Below are 19,372 nucleotides of genomic sequence, written 5' to 3'. Positions count from 1 at the left end.
AAGAGACACGCCGATCAATACCAGGCTGTTGTGTAGCACTTGCAATTATCAACAGCTGATTCTGTCCTCCCCCAGCTGCATCTTTTAATACCACATAATTACAAGTTTTGTGACAATGCCTGATGGAAAAGGATTAGAGTTGTGGTGAAGTACGCTCCGTTCCTCGCTGGTCCTTTTTTTGAAATCGCTGCACTCTTTGGAAAAAAGAAGGGATCAAACAATCACACAGAGAGAAAACTGATTTGGTTTAACACGCTGTGGTCGTTCGGTGATCATTGACAGTTTTAACTGAAAACTGTTCCTTGTGGATTTAGGGTTTTGACCGAAAGATCTACAAAAAAAAACTACAAAAATGAAGGTCCCATTAAATCTCCACTCAGTGAGATTACAAGAGCCCCGGGTTGCCCTCCTCGCATCCCTGCTCATCACTCAAAGGAAGCAGTTCCTCCAACTTCGAGACACTTTTTTTCAGTCCGTTATGGCGCCAAACTTGTGGGAGGTCGTAACAAATGAAGTGAGGGCTCCAACACCTCCCGTGGTATCCTGGCAGTAGCCTATCGCAGGCGGCTGAAGGACATCTAATGATGGACCGGAGGCGGAGGCAACAAGGAGCGCGCCGGTGCCTCGGGTGAACCGGGGGCGTCTCACTCCGGACAGCCACCGGTTACAGATCGGACCTCTCTGCGACCACATCGGGACTCCCCTCACGCGCAAACGTTTTGACTTTACGCGCGCACTCAATCCGGTCTTTTAAGCAAGAATTGGATTTTACGCAACTTTTGGAGATTCGTTGCAGCGACTATCCTCCCGTGGATGGATGGCAGGCGGATCCTGCTAGTGTGTTTCTCTGCTGTCATATGTGTGTGTGTGTGTGTGTGAGTGAGTGAGGCGCCAGCTTGAACCGGGACATCCATCTACAGCCTGAGAAGTCAGCTCAAACCGGGGTGCCTCTTTGGGCACAAACCCATCCAAGAGCGCACAGAGGAAACCTCCGTAAAGCCCTAACGGACCATGGCAGCGAAGTCAAACCCGAGACGCACGAGCCGCCCACAGTAAGTTCTTGCTGGACGGCTCGGAGAGTTGTGCGTCCAAAAAAGCAGTCGCTTACCGGACAGGAAGTGGACTAATTATTGTCAAACCCCATCCCTCATTTCCATATCTAGCGTGAGTTGGCTGGAACGAGGCCAACAACACCACCCCCCCCCCCCCCCTCCCGTTCGAAGGGCATCAGCGACAGTCGTAAAAGCGTTATCCTTCCTCCATCACTAGCACACTGACATGCGCAATCTGCGCACGGGCATCGACAGCAGCAGCAGCAGCAGCAGCCGCCGCCGCCGCCGCCGTGCGCCTCCTCCCGCGGCCCCGCTCCGTCCGAACGGCTCCGGCCGCCGCCGCTCGTAGATGAGCTGGCGGACAGCGCGCGGCGAGTCGCACAGAGAGAGAAAGAGAAAGAGAGAGGGAGAGAGAGGGGGAGAGAAAGCAACATGTCCCGTCGCAAGCAAGCCAAGCCGCAGCCCCTCCGGTCAGAGGAAGAGGCGACGTGCAGCGGACTCCTCGTCGCGAGCGGTAGGCTTGAAATTAAAGCACTTTTACTGTTTTACGCAGCTGCTGCTCACAAGCCGGACTTCACAACAGCTGATGCGCAGTGTTTTTGGGGGGTAAATTACGCAGGGGATGGATCTAAACATATCTGAAACAGTATTACGTATTTTGTAAGTATTTAATATAAATAAGTAATACGCCAATTAACTTATTCCGGTTCTGTAATTGACGCCTATTATTTTTTACATGTTTAACTTTTCGGTTTTGAAGTCTGCCAAATCCTACCCTATTAGTATTTTAAAAGTATTGAGGTGTTTAATTTACCAAAAGACAATGCCATTGTGCATATTTCAATTTGTTCTGATCCATATATATTGTCTATAGATGTTGACAGTATCTGATCGCTTTACTATATATTTAATTTCTTTAAATTGTTTTCGGGTGAATAGAAACAGGGCCTGTCGAGAACTAATGGTAAATCCACCAAAACAGTTAATAAACCCACCGGGCCAATATTTATATGTAAAGGATTATTCTTTTTGCACATTATCATGGCTCAGGCCTTCCTGATAACTTTTAAAACTTTTATATTTTAATGGGAAGAAAACTTAGCTTTGATTGAATTACTTATCGTTTACAATCCTAATATTGTATTTACATGTCTTTTACTGTTAATTCTTAATTCACATATTTCTGTATAGATAAAATAAATCAGAAAAGCATTCAAATATAAATACATCAGACTTCTAACATCATTTCAAATATTTTTTAATATTCAAATAAACAAAGTTTTACCCTACGTTGTTTTTACATCTATCTTGAAGAGAAAAAAATCTCTTTGAACCTCTTAATCAACCCTTAACAGCTGAGCACTAACATTTGTATTTAGATTAACCTTTGAACTCTCAGAAACGGGTTCATTTACAAAGTGAGAGTATTTTGAACTGAGTTTGGCCTCCACCTCTTATAACTGTGAAAAATCGCTTTGAGAAAATAGCTCATACCTGGGTTTAACTGGACGCTCGTGAATTGGTGTGGAAATTAAATTGAATGTAATTTGATTTGATTTATTTATAAAATTGTCATTCTTGTTCATAATTTAAGGCCAAACTCTCAAAAGCAAAAGGGCCTTAAAACCAGAAATTAATATGAATCATCACCACTGTACTTAAGCACATGTTTTGTCGGTGGTTTATTATTTATTATAATCATTGTCGTTTGTGGCGTTGAAATGGTGTGGAAGAGGCCCTCCTCTCCAGGGGCCCTCCCACAGCCTTGGGGGGGAGGGGGGGTGGGGGGTGGGGGGGGGTCCGCCACTCGGAGATGTGCTTTGATGGAGCCTGCTGACTTAACCTTTGTCAGCCTCATCCTGCGAGGGGCAAGTGCTCCATGTCTGGATCATAATACAATTAGTACATGCGAACTGCTGACCTCTGCGGCCCCGGAGGTCACACACACACACACAGAGGCAAAGACTGAAGCGGGGTCTGTTTGCCCCCCCCCCCCCCCACCCCACTCCGCCCCTCCTGCCCCCCGTAGCAAAACCACGGCCCCCTAAATCTGTTTTCTGCTTCTGACATTACGAGTGGATTGAGCGAGTTGTTGTATTTGGAAATATACCCGGAGCTTTAAATCAAAGCTGATCTTTGCTTTGTTTTTTTTGGAAGTAAATGTTACAAAGCGCTGTTTTTGGCTCCTGTGTTTGCAGGATCGCCATGGCGATCCTAGGACCACCCACATGGCGAGCCAGCCGCTCGGATTATTTACCTTTTGACGAATTTGACTTTCGAGTGGATTCAACCGAATCTGTGGTAACACTCTTGTTTTGTCAACTCAAACCAACCCAGTCAAAATAACAAAAATGATGATATCAGATAAAATACAATTGGAATGCCAGAAATGTATTAAGAGGTGAGCGGAGTAAGACAGTTAAAAAATACATGAAGGCTGAATTTTTGCTATATTTGCTATATTGCTGAAATAGTACGTGAATATGCAAATAAGTCATTGTATTATTAAATGTAGGCCAAACTTCATAATTTTGCAGACCAGAAATCAGAACATTTAATAAAGAGATTTTTTAAGAACATAAGTATTGAAGAGAAAACTTTTGAAAATATCTACATAAAGTTTTCTACAAATCGTTTTAAACTTTAGATGAATAGAGTAAAAATGAATTAGTAATAGATATCACCTTAAACTTCCCTAGTTGGTTACATATATTAAGAGTCTTATTTGTATTTCAGGTTTTCTGAGTGATTATGTTTAAATATGCAATGAGTTATTATCTAAGGCTTACTTTTGGTGTATTTCAAAGTAGAAAAGTAAACTTAAATACATTTCGGATGTTCTCTTACCACAGGACTGAACGACTTGATAGAAATCTCAAAAATCTCAAAATACACCGCAACAGGAAAAACTATATTTTTGCCTGTAGTGAATGACCCGTAACAAACATTTCATTGATACACAATGTGTTTGAACCAGGATCGGTTGAGCGTATACTGGTGGACTTTAAATACACCCGACATCCCAGTCTGCGTTTAGCCTGAGCTCACTGGGACCCGTTCGTTCAGGTGCTGCTGACACACAGTGATGACCGGAGTGTATTGACTACTAGAAACGCACACACACATTTGTGTCAATCCCGCACAATGACATGCTCTTTAAGATAAGATATCAACTAAATTGAATTATGTAGCATAAAAATAATTATATTTCATTACAAAAGTAAATAATTGTCCCATTGAAATTTTTTTTAAAATTTCATTGAATTTGTCGAATGGAAGCCTAAGTCTATGTAACAATAATGTGCCATTGATTTTCCCAAATCTTTCCATCTGGTATTGCTGTCTGTTTCCTAATGGGGCAAAGCCTGAACAGATGAGCAGGGACTCTAAAGCGTCAAATCTTTAAGATCTTTTTTTCAAACAGCGCCAAGAGATGGATAGAAACGGTTCAATGTGTGAGGTGTTGTAAGGAATTGTGTGGAATATTTTCTCTTGCAAAAAAGGAACACCTCTTGATCGGTAATGCAGCAACAACAAATAATTACCAGCATGTGTTTCACATTTTTGGGAAATAAACGGGCTGTGATTTACTGCAATAAAAACACATGAGTCACAGCAACGTGTTTTTCAATTAGCAATTCTCACTTCTTCTTATCAGGTTGGACAACCTTACGAATGTGTCATTGTTTTTTTTTTATAACAGAATGTTAAACATTGTCCATTAATATAATGTGTGAATGCACAAAACACAAATCAATGTACAGTGTGGGATTTCATTATCTGTGTCAATCGAGAGGCCAGATAACTCTATAGATTTTTCTGGGAGATTATTAGCATCTGACAACTTGGAACCTTCATCAAATGATCTGTTCCTACACAAATGACTATAAAACCCTTGTTGTCCTTCTGCTTTGCTGTCTTTGGACACTTAGGGATCCCTTGTAGCATTCCAAGTGAAGCAGGTATTCAACGATGCTTGTCCACATGAGTTGGGAAAGACAGTTAGGCATTTTTTTCACAACTTGATGAAGGGGTGCGTGTCCCTCTGGGGAACTACAAGGACAAATAAACTACAAATCGTGCGTTCTTAATGTGTCTTTTCCGTCGCTTGCAGGCACCACGGCCCTCTGTGACGAGGGAGAGGAGACCGAAAGACGCCGCCACAGCTGCGAGGACACACACACCTGTGATAAATGCTGTGCCGAGTTCCTCACTCGGACTGAACTGAGTGAACATCACACAGTCTGCACTGAGCATCCCTTGGTGCTGATAGTAAAGGGCGACGACGGGGCGCCGGCTCTGGAGGAGTCTCCTGCCGGAGCCTCTCCGGTTCCCAGCGTGGCGTCCAGTGACTCATCCGTGGCCGGGTCCTTGCATGCGGGATTTGAACCGCGGGAGACGCCGGCCAAGGACAATGTCAGCCTGGACGATTTAGAGGACGGTGACGTGGAGAGCGTCGAGGCCATGGAGTTCGAGCGGGACAAATACGCGGATCTGGCCGAGTCCGCCCCCGCCGCCCAGGTGCCGGCTGCCGGCGGCCACGGCGTGAGCACAAACGTGACGCTGGAGATCCTCCACAGCACCAGGGTGGCCGTCGCCCAGTTCTCCCAGGGGGTCGGCAGGGCTGCCACCGGGGCCAAGGCGGCTTCGGCGGCCATCCCGGCCATCCTGGACCACCTGCTGGCTCTGCAGCAGCAACAGGTCCACCAGCTGCAGCTCATCGAGCAGATCTGCAGCCAGGTCGCAGTCATGAACCGACACCCGGCACAGGCGGCGCTGAACCCGCTCACCCGATCTCTGTCCCTGGCGCCGAACCCTTCCCCTTGCCGAGGCACCGCCTCGCCTCCCGTCCCGCCGCTGTCGGGGGCGATGCCCCCCGCTGTCGGCGGCCAGGCCGCGGCGTCTCTGGAGAAGTCCCGCGGTCTCCCCTCCTCAACTGTATGTCAGTCCGCCTTGAGAGATGTGACGTGCACCTCGGCTCCCTCGGAAAAAACCAGCCCCCCGCTCTCCAGCTGCGGCAGCGGCGCGCTGCTGCCTCCCTACGCGGGCCCGCACGCCGGCGCCGTGAGCTGTCCCCAGACACTGAGCTCCTCCTGCACTCTCCCCCTGGGGCCGAGCAGCCTCCTCAGCTCATCCTCCAGCCTCCCATTTCTACCTCAGAGCCCCCCGAGCGGCGTCATTTTCCCCAATCCCCTGGCGAGCATCGCCGCCACAGCCAACGCACTTGACCCCCTCGCAGCCCTGATGAAGCACAGGAAGGGCAAGCTGCCCAGCGCGCCCTTGTTCGAAACCAAGCCCGGCCCAGAAGAACCCTTCTTCAAGCATAAATGCAGATTCTGTGCCAAAGTGTTTGGCAGCGACAGCGCTCTGCAGATCCACCTGCGCTCCCATACAGGGGAGCGGCCCTTCAAGTGCAACATCTGCGGCAATCGCTTCTCCACAAAAGGCAACCTAAAGGTGCACTTCCAGAGGCATAAAGAGAAGTATCCTCACATTCAGATGAACCCTTACCCGGTACCAGAGTACCTGGACAATGTGCCAACAAGTTCTGGGATTCCCTACGGAATGTCCTTCCCTCCAGAAAAACCCTCCTCCTCGTGGCTGGAGAGCAAACCTGTTGTAGCAGCTCTGCCAGTGGGCCTTCCGCTTTCCTCCACTATTACCAGCACCGGAGGCTCAAATGACTCTGTAAGCGTAACACCATCCGTCAAATCTCCCTGCCAGCCAGGCCCGGGTGAATGTGTATCTTTGTCACCCAACCACAGGGGCAGTGAGGCGGATCTCTCTCCTGTTTCGCCGTCTCCTCGGTCCCACTATGAAACAGACGCGCCCAATATACTGCAAACAGAGGGGGTGCACCTGCCCCAGAACTGCTTCCTGAGACTAAAAGCCACCCCGGTAACAGAAGCAACCAGCACAACGATGCCGCCTTTGGCCACCACGCCAGAACCCGTCCCCTCGGCGTCCCCCGTCCCTCGCTCCCCGACCCTTTCGTGCAGCCAAGACGAAGCTAAATTCCAAACCGGAGGCTTACTGGACTCTATGCAACCGTCCGAAACCTCAAAGCTCCAGCAGCTGGTGGAGAACATTGACAGAAAGATCACGGACCCCAACCAGTGTGTCCTCTGTCACCGCGTCCTCAGCTGCCAGAGCGCGCTGAAGATGCACTACCGCATTCACACCGGGGAGAGACCCTACAAATGCAAAGTGTGCGGCAGGGCTTTCACCACCAAGGGGAACCTGAAGACCCACGTCAGTGTTCACCGAGAAGATGCCCCCGTTCAAGTGCAGCACTCTTGTCCCATTTGCCAGAAGAAGTTCACCAACGCGGTTGTCCTTCAGCAGCATATCCGCATGCACATGGTGGGACCGGTTCCGGACTCGACCCTGGTGGACGGGCTGCAGGAGATGGACGTCGAAGCATACCTCAACGAGAGAAGCTTTAACAGCCTCAGCAGCAACGACAATGACCTTGTGGATGATGTCTCAATGGAGGACGAGGACGAGGAAGAGGAGGTAGAAAACATGGAAGATGTTGTTAATCCATCCAAACCCTTGATTTTTGAATGTAATTCTCCTCCTAAGTCCCCCAGCATTGTTTACAGTTTAGCTGCACTGGAGAACCAAATGAGGATGATTGACTCCGCTTTGAGCCTAAACCACTCCTTCGCCATAAAACCCCTGGCAAATGGCTTCAATGACTTGAATGGCAAAAACAACACGAAATACTCGCCACCTGAGAAAAGGCCACAGAATTGCAGCGCCAACGCGTCGGAGTCGTCCCGTTCGCCCCGCGTGTGCGTGTCCCCGGGTCCGAGCAGCTCCGAGGGCCTGACCGTGAACCCCACTCCGGTGAGCAGCAAAAGGCCAGAGCCCCAGGAGCCTTCTGCAGCCTCGGTGAAGAGGGAGCAATGCGAGTCTCCTCCCTCTGCAGCGGCGCAGGAGCTGAGAGGAATACGGGCCGGAGAGCTCTGTGTGAAACAGGAGACTCCTTATTGTATGTCCTTCCAGCTGAGCAGAGAAAGAGGTACTTTTAAACAGTTGTACTACGCAAGCATAAATCGCCACGCGCTACTGAGGTTCAACGTGTTGTTTTGAAGTCTGTCGACGTATCGATGTTACATTCTAAGGGGGGGGGGGGACCTTTATTCTCAGCCGCAGGTCACAGCATCCCCATCCAGGTCACCAGCACGCCGTCGGGCCTGGTTAAAGCCGAGGTGAACGGTCGCGGCCCCCCAATCACCCCGTCCGAGGGCCAGCACCCACCGTTCAGCGTCCACGTCCCCCCGGCGTACGCCCCGGGAGTGGCCTCCTCCCTCCTCGGCCCGCCGCCCTCCCGGCGAATGCCGAAGCAGCACAACTGCAACGCCTGCGGGAAGAACTTCTCGTCGGCCAGCGCCCTGCAGATCCACGAGCGCACGCACACCGGAGAGAAGCCGTTCGTGTGCTCCATCTGCGGCAGGGCTTTCACCACCAAAGGCAACCTGAAGGTAGATTTGTACTGCTTGAGATTTATTTTGTTCGGGAATGACAGCACGGCTTCAGCTAAAATAACGAAGGAATCACCGATCCATTTTGGAGTTAGAATTCCACCACGGCTTCAGCGGGTCCAATGCGTTGTGTTGTGTAGCGGTGAAGACCCCCACATCCTGGTCGTCTGTAATCATTCACGTGTTCTCGTGCACGTTTTTACCAGCGAACAGTTCAGAATGAAAACAGAAAGTAAAGCCGCTAACCTTCATGCTGAGACGCAGAACAATCCCTGTTTAGCAAAAAAAATGGAGCTACATCGCAAGTATTTATTTGTGTAATATAATGTAATGTAATATAGATATGCATACATTTAGCAAATTAAAGTTAGGAACCCCAAAATATCAAAGTTTTCACTTTAAAAATAGATTTCTAGGCTAAATCTTCATAAGATGCAATATGAATGTATAATGCCCTGTATATTATTTTAGAGCCACACCTGTCGTGTAATGACTATTTTGAAGTCTTTTTCCACATTTATTTCATTTTTCATCCCCACAGCTTTAGTGTGTCAGTTATTCATCACAAATAAGCCTTACAATAAGACAAATACTAGTGACTTACCTCAGACTCAGATCTCAACTTTTTAGAAGATGGGAATCAACAAATATTTTTCATTTTTGCTCAGAGATTTGCTCAAACCGTGAATTGTTTGCAACATTTTTGAAATGATAAAATAAATGATTTGGCATTGCCAGATCTTGGGAGCCAGGTGCCAATGGAAGATCTTACCACGCCAAGTAGTCACTGAGTGCTAAACATGCATGCAATTGGAAAACAGAGATATCCTCCAGTTCAAATGTATTTACATCTCTTCTCCAGGTCCACATGGGAACTCACATGTGGAATAACGCGCCGGCCAGGAGAGGTCGGCGTCTGTCGGTGGAGAACCCCATCGCCCTGCTGAGTGGGGAGGCGGGGAAGTTCGGAGAGATGTTTCAGAAGGACCTGGCCGCTCGAGCAATGAATGTAGACCCCGGATTTTGGAACCGCTACGCCACAGCCATCGCCAACAGCCTGGCCACCAAGAACAACGAGATCTCAGTGATCCAGAACAGAGGCATCTCTCAGCTGCACCCTCTGACTGCAGGCATGAACAGAGTGAGCACCACAGGAAGCCCGATAACCAGTCTAACCAAGACCGGCATGGACCTGGGAAATAATAGGCATTTTTCTATGCTCATCGATGATAGCAAAGAAATTGGAATCAATTGAAAAGATGAATGGAGACTTGATACTTATGCAATCAATTATGGACATTAAAATATTTGTAAATCATCTCGTTTTTTCTCATGTATTATACATAGATTAAAAAAAGAACTTGTTGTGAATTGACAGAGAATTCTAGGGTATTCACATTTTGCCGTTTTACTTTGCCGTCATTTGTGAATGTTTTCTTTTGTTTGCATTAAATAAGTTGGTTAACACGTTCCTCAAAATTCCTACGGTGCTGAGACGTATGGTTGCTCTGTAGAAGGGGACATATGTTCAAATCAATGATGCAAAGAGTCTTATCTCCTTCGGACAGCTGCCCAATGCTGCTAGCGAGTGCAAAGCACAAACAAATGCTCATAAATATCCACAATTACCAGTTGTGAATGTTACGGTGGGATCGGTTGGGTCTGAATAAAAACTAGAACAAAGTCTGTATATTCAATTCACTTCCTTACTCTGTGTAAACACTGAAAAGAGATGTCTCGGTCATTATTTTTGCATACAAAGTTACACTAGACTCTTTTAATTTAGCTTTGACTGGTTTTGCAAGCTTTACTTCTCGGGTTTGAGCTTCATGAAAGTCATTTGTTTTTCTGCGAATAACTTCTGCATGAAGTTGAACAGGAGCGGTCAACTAAGATACAAGATCCATTTTTTTTTGTTGTGTATTGGTTATCGTCTATGTTCTTGTTGTAGGCCTGCAGCATTAGTATTACCACTTTTAATTACAATACTAATTTTGAGTGCAGTGTTCATTTTGCAGAAGCATGAATCGATTTTGCATAACTGTTTTTTCTTTAAATATTAATATCCTCAAATGTTATCATTTAAACACCTGCACAGGCTGTACCTCTCCAGCGCAAAATGGATCCTGGGGATTTTCTCATCCTCACCGTGTAAATTTAGATTCAGTCTAGGTTTTTAAGATTAATTCGGAAATGGCTGTTTCTGTTGCTGTTTTTAGGAGACACACTGATGAAAAAACTCAATGGGCAAATAATTGTTTCATTTGATTTGTTACTAAATGAAAAATACACAAAGTAGGACAATGTGGTCAGCTTTAGACGTATTTTTTTAAATAAGGGTGGGTTTAAAAAAAAAATAATCTCACGATTAGCATCCAGCAAATAAAATATCTTCTCGTCTTTTATTTTCAATGGGTAAATGCTGCATTCGGTGTCTCCCGGAAAGTGAGATACTCCCAGTGCAACGGCAACTTTTGGTAAGAACATAAGGTTTTTTCTATACTAGTGTTATGTTGCCTTGTGGTGACAGAGTAATGAAGATTACAAGTAAAATACGTTATTTATCTTTTTAATAGTAATCCTCGCATCCCAGTATTCTCAGTTGTACTGATAGTTTCACAGTTTTCGAACGCATCTTACGTCCTAAACATTTTTTTTAACGTGACGTCAGGATGTATACTGCCCAGCCAAGATGGCTGACAGCATCCCGTTAAATCCAGTACGGAAGAACTCGAAGCGAATACCGTATTACCACTCCGCCAGACTTTCAAGGTATGGAGGGGGTTAGCCGGGCTGTTTTCTCTGGTTGCCTCCTGAGGACCCTAACGTTTATCTAAAATGTTCACATTTCGCCGCCTTGCTCGCTCGCGGGCGGTTATCGTGTTTGTCTTCGGGTCGCGGCTGTTAGCTTGTGCTGCTTTAAGCTAACAGCCGGTGGGACCACTCTTTCACATTCTCACGTTTGACAGGTGTTTGTCCCGCTCGCCCCGTCGCCCGTAGAGCTCAACAATAGTTAACATTTGATCCGGGTAAACACCACAAACTCTATAACGTACCAGTGGGCGTTAGTTAGTGGCATGTCTTCTGATCACAACACTGCTCGGTCCCTTCCTGGCATTTAATACAGTCACATGATCTCTTGTTTGTGTCAACCAACTTCGTCACATGCTTAAAAAAAAAGTGTTGTTAGACACACGGCTTGTTCATTTTGTCCAGACCGAACGAAGATGATCTAATAAAGCTCTCAGGGTCAGGAATGGAAAGTAAGTCGGCTATTTGCATGACTTGTTACTTTCTGACCTAGCAGTGAGTTCCTCATTTACCTCAAAGTGTAAGTTGATAGGTTGAAATGGCAGCCCATCTCAGTATTAAGATGTTTGTTAGATGTAATGGGGTCCAGGTGAGCACTGACCACACCACCGTAGATGCCCTTACTACAGACTGCTGGGAGTAGTGGTCCTGATGCTGGTTAAGCCACACTATTAAAGATTTTCCTCTGGCACAGGAAACAATTGTTGGCAACACTCATGCTTAGTTTTATTTTTGGTACAAAGCATCCCACGTTTTCACTGCATTTAGAGTTGTGTTATGTAAGCAGACGTGGGAGTCCTGTTGTGACACACGCTATGACTATTCATCTTATCCTGTGGTCAAGGCCCAGCAATGTGTCCACAAAGCAGTGATGGAGCGTTAGTGGTTGTCTCAAGCACAGGGATCGATTTTGGGGTTTCTCACCAAAGTCCAGTAAGTGTCATCCCTTCTCTGTCTTGTATTTTTTTTTAATATTCCACCAATTCTCTCCTATATTCTCTTCTCTTGTATATAAGCTGTTCTTTTGTCTTGCGGCCGTGTCTCGATGTGTTTTGTTTGAGAGAAGACCGAATGGATTTTCCTTATTTGCAGCTCTCTCTCTTTACAATGGAACACATGTAGGTTTATGTAGTGACACATTAACTCAATCTCTACACCGCCTGCCTCGAGACCGGCAGATATAAGTGTCAGCATCGAGACAGCTTCTCTGCGTGAGATCCATTATTATCATGGCGGAAGTTTACAGAGCGAGTTGAGATTAAGTGACAGCGCTGTCTTGTTCTGCTCTAGAGGATTACCCTCTGAAATTGAACCTTGCAAATATTTTTTTCTGCATGTCAACTGTAGTAATGACCACATACCTCTTTTACTGTTAATGTCAGTGGGAGTTTGTTTTGCTTGGTGCAATTTGTTGCTGTGCATTGGTTGGCATTGACTGTGTTGAGCGATCTTTTTGCCTGTAATGCATTGCACTGTAAGATTGGATAAAGTTATACATGTTTGTATAAATGTGTGCCAGAAACAAAGTAAATCAGCTTAACCACCAGCGCAGTGTTCCCTCTCACTCTCCTGTTAATGACTACGGTCCCCTTATCCTTCTGGTTCTCCTGCTAAACTCACAAGCCTCTGCTTCAGGTTGATCTTTAGCACGTAGTCTTCTGCTTGTTCTCACGTCAATGATTTTTTTTGTAGGTAAATGAGACTCATTCATGTAAAGCGGAGTAACCTTTCAGTCTGCTTTTATTCCAGGCTTTTCCAAATTTAGATTTTATTTCGGAAAGCCTACCCCATTGTTTTCCTTCTAGCAGTCTGTAAATTAAGGTCAAAGTCAAAATTCAAATTATTTATAACATTGGAGTAAGTTTGGCTCTGGACTACACCGATATATATATATATGTATATATACACTCACCGGCCACTTTATTAGGTACACCTGTCCAACTGCTCGTTAACACTTAATTTCTAAGCATACAATCACATGGCGGCAACTCAGTGCATTTAGGCATGTAGACATTGTCAAGACAATCTCCTGCAGTTCAAACCGAGCATCAGTATGGGGAAGAAAGGTGATTTGAGTGACTTTGAACGTGGCATGATTGTTGGTGCCAGAAGGGCTGGTCTGAGTATTTCAGAAACTGCTAATCTACTGGGATTTTCACGCACAACCATCTCTAGGGTTTACAGAGAATGGTCCGAAAAAGAAAAAACATCCAGTGAGCGGCAGTTCTGTGGGCGGAAATGCCTTGTTGATGCCAGAGGTCAGAGGAGAATGGCCAGACTGGTTCGAGCTGATAGAAGGGCAACAGTGACTCAAATAACCACCCGTTACAACCAAGGTGGGCATAAGAGCATCTCTGAACGCACAGTACGTCGAACTTTGAGGCAGATGGGCTACAGCAGCAGAAGACCACACCGGGTGCCACTCCTTTCAGCTAAGAACAGGAAACTGAGGCTACAATTTGCACAAGCTCATCGAAATTGGACAATAGAAGATTGGAAAAACGTTGCCTGGTCTGATGAGTCTCGATTTCTGCTGCGACATTCGGATGGTAGGGTCAGAATTTGGCGTCTACAACATGAAAGCATGGATCCATCCTGCCTTGTATCAATGGTTCAGGCTGGTGGTGGTGGTGTCATGGTGTGGGGAATATTTTCTTGGCACTCTTTGGGCCCCTTGGTACCAATTGAGCATCGTTGCAACGCCACAGCCTACCTGAGTATTGTTGCTGACCATGTCCATCCCTTTATGACCACAATGTACCCAACTTCTGATGGCTACTTTCAGCAGGATAATGCGCCATGTCATAAAGCTGGAATCATCTCAGACTGGTTTCTTGAACATGACAATGAGTTCGCTGTACTCAAATGGCCTCCACAATCACCAGATCTCAATCCAATAGAGCATCTTTGGGATGTGGTGGAACGGGAGATTCGCATCATGGATGTGCAGCCGACAAATCTGCGGCAACTGTGTGATGCCATCATGTCAATATGGACCAAACTCCCTGAGGAATGCTTCCAGCACCTTGTTGAATTTATGCCACGAAGAATTGAGGCAGTTCTGAAGGCAAAAGGGGGTCCAACCCGTTACTAGCATGGGGTACCTAATAAAGTGGCCGGTGAGTGTATATATATATATATATATATATATATATATATATATATACACATATGATACCCATGATACCCATATGATTGATGCATATGTGTCAATCAATAGCCGTTCCTCACATTGTGCACCGTCTTTACTGCAACTGAGATTAGAAAGACGTGAGAGAGATCACTCCTTCACGCAAAAAGTTGTCAATATGGCAATATTTCTCTGTGAAAAAATTGTCGAACTAGATAATAAATCCACAGCTCTGTGGCATTAATCATCTGTATTTTTTGTGATATTTTAACCAGTAAAATCAGAACTTCTTCAACTTTTTAAACAAGCCAGAGGACTGATATCATACAAAAAGTAAAGGTTCCCCTGTGATTTGTTTCCATGAGAGTGTGCGCCTAACATACTTAGTGACATGCACTATAAACATGGCTGGATCTGAGTTTTCTTTTAATGTTGTCCATTGCAATATGTCATATTTGAATGTTGATGTTCTGGTATCTAAAATGTATTGTTGTGCTCGATCGGTGTGATCAACTTTGACAGTAATCTAAGAAAGTGTCTATTAAAAAAGAAATTGGTTTGGGACTAGCCATTTGTAGATTAGAAGTTTAGTTTTGCCTGTAGAAATATTACTGCTAATCATGAGACAAGTGCACGTTGTCTCTCAATGTGCTTTATACCATTTTTTAATATTTTTGGGTGGGGGGGGGTATAAAGCTGCAACAGTGCCGTCTGCATTAAAACTGTCCATCTGGACACAATCCATGTCAAGTCCAGGGTGAGCGTCTTCATGTCTGACGGCCCTCTGTCCTCACAGATACTCCGTAGAAGATGAGCCCTCTAACCTGGACGAGATGCCTCTGATGATGTCGGAGGAAGGCTTTGAGAACGATGAGAGCGACTACCAGACGCTGCCCCGGGCCAGAGTCAACCAAAGACCAAGGGGCCTCGGCTGGTTCCTCTTGGGAGGGTGGAAAGTCCTCTGTGGAAGGTATTTCTACGCATATATGAATGGTTGCTAGGTCAGGTAGTTTCCAAGACAACTTCACGCACAAATACTGCTCCCCTGTAATAAATCCCACTGCTGCGCTGCAAAGTCACATCATCAGTTACTGTTCCTCCCTTTTAACTGCTCTGAAAGTTGTCTGTTTTGTCCTTCTGTAAATGTGTGCGCAGTGTGTGTGTATAATGTCGGTCAGCGCTCGTTGGCCATCAGTGTGGATTTCAAACGCGCCGGTAGTTGTGCGTGAAGCATAGAGAAAGGATAAGGCCGTGTTTTTTCCTGATGCGCACCATCAACCCCAAAAAGATTTTCAGCTCAAACACGACGGAGCGGGTTTTATCCAGCTAATGATTCATTTGACAGGTTTTGCCCTCTAAAGGGGCTCCTTTCGGGGGGGGGAGTGTGTTTGTTCACGCCGGAACAATAACGTGTGACATTAATAAACAAATGTTTGCGCAGCAGCGAACCAAATCAACAAAGCAGCATTTACTGATGTAGGAATTTCATAGAATATTCCATTTTCTGTGCCTTCCCGTCGTTAGTGGTGTGTCTCCGGTTGAAACTGCATATTGATTCCCCCCCCCTCCTCCCTAATGAACAAAACGGATTTTTCACAGCTGACCAGTTTGATGCTTTCCAGTAATTTTATGTGTGCTTAGTGTGGGATTATAAAACACAAATAATTCACGCTGAATAAGCCCCGACTGTTCAAATGGCATATTATTGGAATAGCATTCATTTCCTCAAATAGGTTGCCCTTAGGAAACTGGACCAGGCGCGCACAGAGGCAGAGCGCATCGAGGCCAACGCAAACAAGACTTTATTTTTTTTTTTTTTTCTCTACCAAAGTTGATTTATTTAGCTTTATGTTTTGCCAACTTGCTTAAAAAGTGGAGAAGCCAAGTCGATCGGCATGACGGTATACACCGACGCCGTCCCCGCCCCGCCCCGCCCGCCGCTCAGGTGCCAGCTCGGGTCACACTCGCAGCCGCTCTCGTCGTAATTTACACCCACCCTGCAGCTTTGTCTGTTTGCGTTTGATATTAGATATGCTAGATAAGCCCCAATGTAGTCATTAGCAGGTTGTTAGAAAGTCAAATACTTTTGAAAAAAAGTAAATGTCAACCCACAATCTCTTCTCTTCTTCTGACTTTTATAGTCTAACAATAATAGCACTAGTGTTCTTTGCAGGTTCCCGTCAACATGAGAACAAATCAACAAAGCCCTTGCATTCTTCCAAGCAGTATAATTTGTCTGAGCGCGCACACACACACACACACACACACACACACACGCACAGCATGTGTGGTTCTAAAGGTTGTACCGGATACCTCGGCTCTCAAACTGCCAGAGCGTCAGCAAGGGAATTCCCTCCTGGAGAGAAACTAACCTTTTCGGATCATTTAAAGGCCTATAAGCAAATATATTCTTAATGAAGGTGTGTTACAAAAAGCTTGCGATATAATTAACACTGATGCTGTAAAAAAAATAAAAAAAAATAAAAGGGTCTGTTGAAAGTCACTCACACTAGTCCTGCCGAATAGGAGGAGGGACTTTCCTCCTTGTATCTGCAGTGCATCTGAAGTATTCGCTGCACTTCACTTCTTCCACATTTTGGTTACAGCCTAATTCCAAAATTGAGCTCAGGTGCATCCGGTTTCCACTGATCATCCTTGAGATGTTTCTACAACTTGATTGGACTCCAACCTGCTATATTCAGCTGATTGGGCATGATTTAGAAAGGCACATCTACCATTGTGTGCAATGAGCACAGTGGCCTCCATCATGTGGAAATGGAGGAAGTCTGGAGCCACCAGGACTCTTCTGAGAACTGGCCGTCCTGCCAAACTGAGCAACCGGGTGGAGAAGGGCCTTAGTCAGGGAGGTGACCATGAACCCGATGGTCACTATGACAGTCACTCTGCTCTATGAAGAGAGGAGAACCTTCCAGAAGGACAACTATCTCTGCAGAAGTCCAAATCAGGCCTGTATGGTAGAGTGGGCAGAAGGAAAAATGTCAGAAAGATGAATCCTGGATAAACACCTGCTCCAAAGCGCTCTGGACCTCCTGCGACGGCTCAGGACGGCGCTCCCCATCCAATCTGATGGTACTTTTAGAGGTTCAGCAAAACCAAACAAAAAGTTAATCCATTGTAGAATGAGGCGGTGACATGACATAATTGAGAGGAAGTGAAGCGAAGCGCAGTGAATACTTCGCGGATGCGATGTACCAGCCACTTCTTCCCATCCTCCTGTTCTTCCATCATTAAAATACTATATTGCCAAAAAATCCAATATGGCTGCTTTGGAGCTGTTGTCGAAGTCCCGGATAACAACGACACGTTGTTCACTGCGGCGGCATGAAGCCGAAATTGACAGATTTCGCCGTGATTTCATCGCAATAAACGGATGTAAAGCGTTCCCGAAATAACCCCTGAATGACGATTTGTTAGTTTGGATCGATCGAACATTAATTTCTAATGCAAATAAACAAAGAGCAAAAAAGTAAACCCCTTCACAAGTTGGCCTCCAGTCACAAACGGAGGACTGGCTTGGTGTTTGGTGGACTCTCGAATCCACAAAACAAGCCACTTAAAGGTCTCCCCAAGTAATGATCATTTGTACCTGGATACGTTCCAGAACAAATATTGAATCCACTGATGTAGAAAGTAGTTGCGTGTAGTAGTAGTTCAGCGGCAGGTCTCCAGCGGATCATTTCGGTGTCGTCCTCTCAGCTGCTGCGACTGCCTGGCCCGCTGCTGTCGGAGGAGGAAGGAGCTGAAGGCGAGGACGGTTTGGCTCGGCTGCCCCGAGAAATGCGAGGAGAAGTACCCCAAAAACGCCATCAAAAACCAGAAGTACAACATCTTCACCTTTGTGCCTGGGGTGAGTCTGATTTCATCCATTCACCATTCACTCTGGACCGTGAGGCGCTTTGAATGCTCTCCACACACAGATGATGTGGCTTTTCTTATTTGAGTCAATGTTCCAAATGTTATTAACTTTTACGGTCCCCACAGTGGCGCTTTGTCCCTTCCAGCTGAAATGTGCCCCGGAGGAACAGAATGTGTGGCACAGTAGCTTGTGCTGCTTCTAACTGCGCTGTCTTTAGAGTCTTTGAGCGTCTGCGGCGAACATTAGAGATCCATCAGACTTGCTTTAATAGAAGAGCCGATGGTTCCATGATTAAGAGGCGTCGCCATTGGCCTGGGCCGGAAAATGTCAACTGTCTGTCAGAGACGCAGATTTTTCCCATCGACGGTGAACACGGCGGCTCTGTTTTTCTCCCACCGCGATGAATTATTAAGTACACACAAATTAGGTTCCGCAGTGTGCATTTTTCCCTCCCAAAGGTCAAGGGGGTTCATTAACCGCAGTGCGCCGTCAATTGATCGCCATGCGACGGATAATCTGTGACGGGACGCGAGGCTCTCATTATTGCAAACATTATTCAAAATCTGACCTTAGATGAATTGAATGCTAAAGGATGCTCCGTGATCGATAGCGCGTTAGCCGCGGGGGGGGGGGGGGGGGGGGCACTTTGGTACGTGTGATCTGAGAAAGTTGGCCGGCTTTCCCTCTTCATTCGCGGTGCTGTTTTGTCTGTTTATTCTGCCGATCGAGGCACCGACTGCATCACGTGACCCCGGATGCCCTTTGGGAAAGGAGCTCCCTGAGTTTCCATTATATCGTTGTCTTCTGCTCCCCTCTCAGGTTCTCTACCAGCAGTTCAAGTTCTTCCTCAATCTCTACTTCCTGGTGGTGGCCTGCTCCCAGTTTGTGCCGTCTCTGAAGATTGGATACTTGTACACGTACTGGGCGCCTCTGGTAAATGCACTTGAGTTTTCACACTGTAACGGATGTTGGTAATTGATTTGGTCTCAAATTAATATCAACATGCAGCAGT

At 46.1% G+C, this 19,372-nt stretch overlaps 2 protein-coding genes across 3 annotated transcripts in view; both read left to right on the top strand.

The window, feature by feature from the left end:
• Positions 1–1,202: 1,202 nt before the first annotated feature.
• On the top strand, positions 1,203–9,860 carry sall3b (spalt-like transcription factor 3b). Its single transcript, XM_037473970.2, has 4 exons — positions 1,203–1,566; positions 5,167–8,079; positions 8,208–8,542; positions 9,405–9,860. The coding sequence occupies exons 1-4, from the start codon at positions 1,485–1,487 to the stop codon at positions 9,795–9,797; spliced, it is 3,723 nt and encodes a 1,240-aa protein (XP_037329867.2). The 5' UTR covers positions 1,203–1,484; the 3' UTR covers positions 9,798–9,860.
• A 422-nt stretch (positions 9,861–10,282) lies between these two features.
• The window catches only part of atp9b (ATPase phospholipid transporting 9B), a 35,967-nt gene continuing 26,877 nt past the window's right edge, over positions 10,283–19,372 (top strand). Inside the window, exons 1-4 of one of the 2 annotated variants that reach the window (XM_037473971.2) lie at positions 10,283–11,314; positions 15,280–15,453; positions 18,201–18,351; positions 19,180–19,293. In XM_037473971.2, the coding sequence (XP_037329868.2) occupies positions 11,235–11,314; positions 15,280–15,453; positions 18,201–18,351; positions 19,180–19,293 (519 nt within the window). In that variant the 5' untranslated portion in view covers positions 10,283–11,234. The remainder of the gene's footprint in view (positions 11,315–15,279; positions 15,454–18,200; positions 18,352–19,179; positions 19,294–19,372) is intronic. The other variant, XM_037473972.2, reaches the window with a different exon arrangement.

Source organism: Pungitius pungitius, chromosome 17 (genome assembly GCF_949316345.1).
Source record: "Pungitius pungitius chromosome 17, fPunPun2.1, whole genome shotgun sequence".
NCBI classification, from domain to species: domain Eukaryota; kingdom Metazoa; phylum Chordata; class Actinopteri; order Perciformes; family Gasterosteidae; genus Pungitius; species Pungitius pungitius.
Note: the sequence above shows the minus strand (reverse complement) of the source record. Positions and strands in the feature narration are given on the sequence as shown.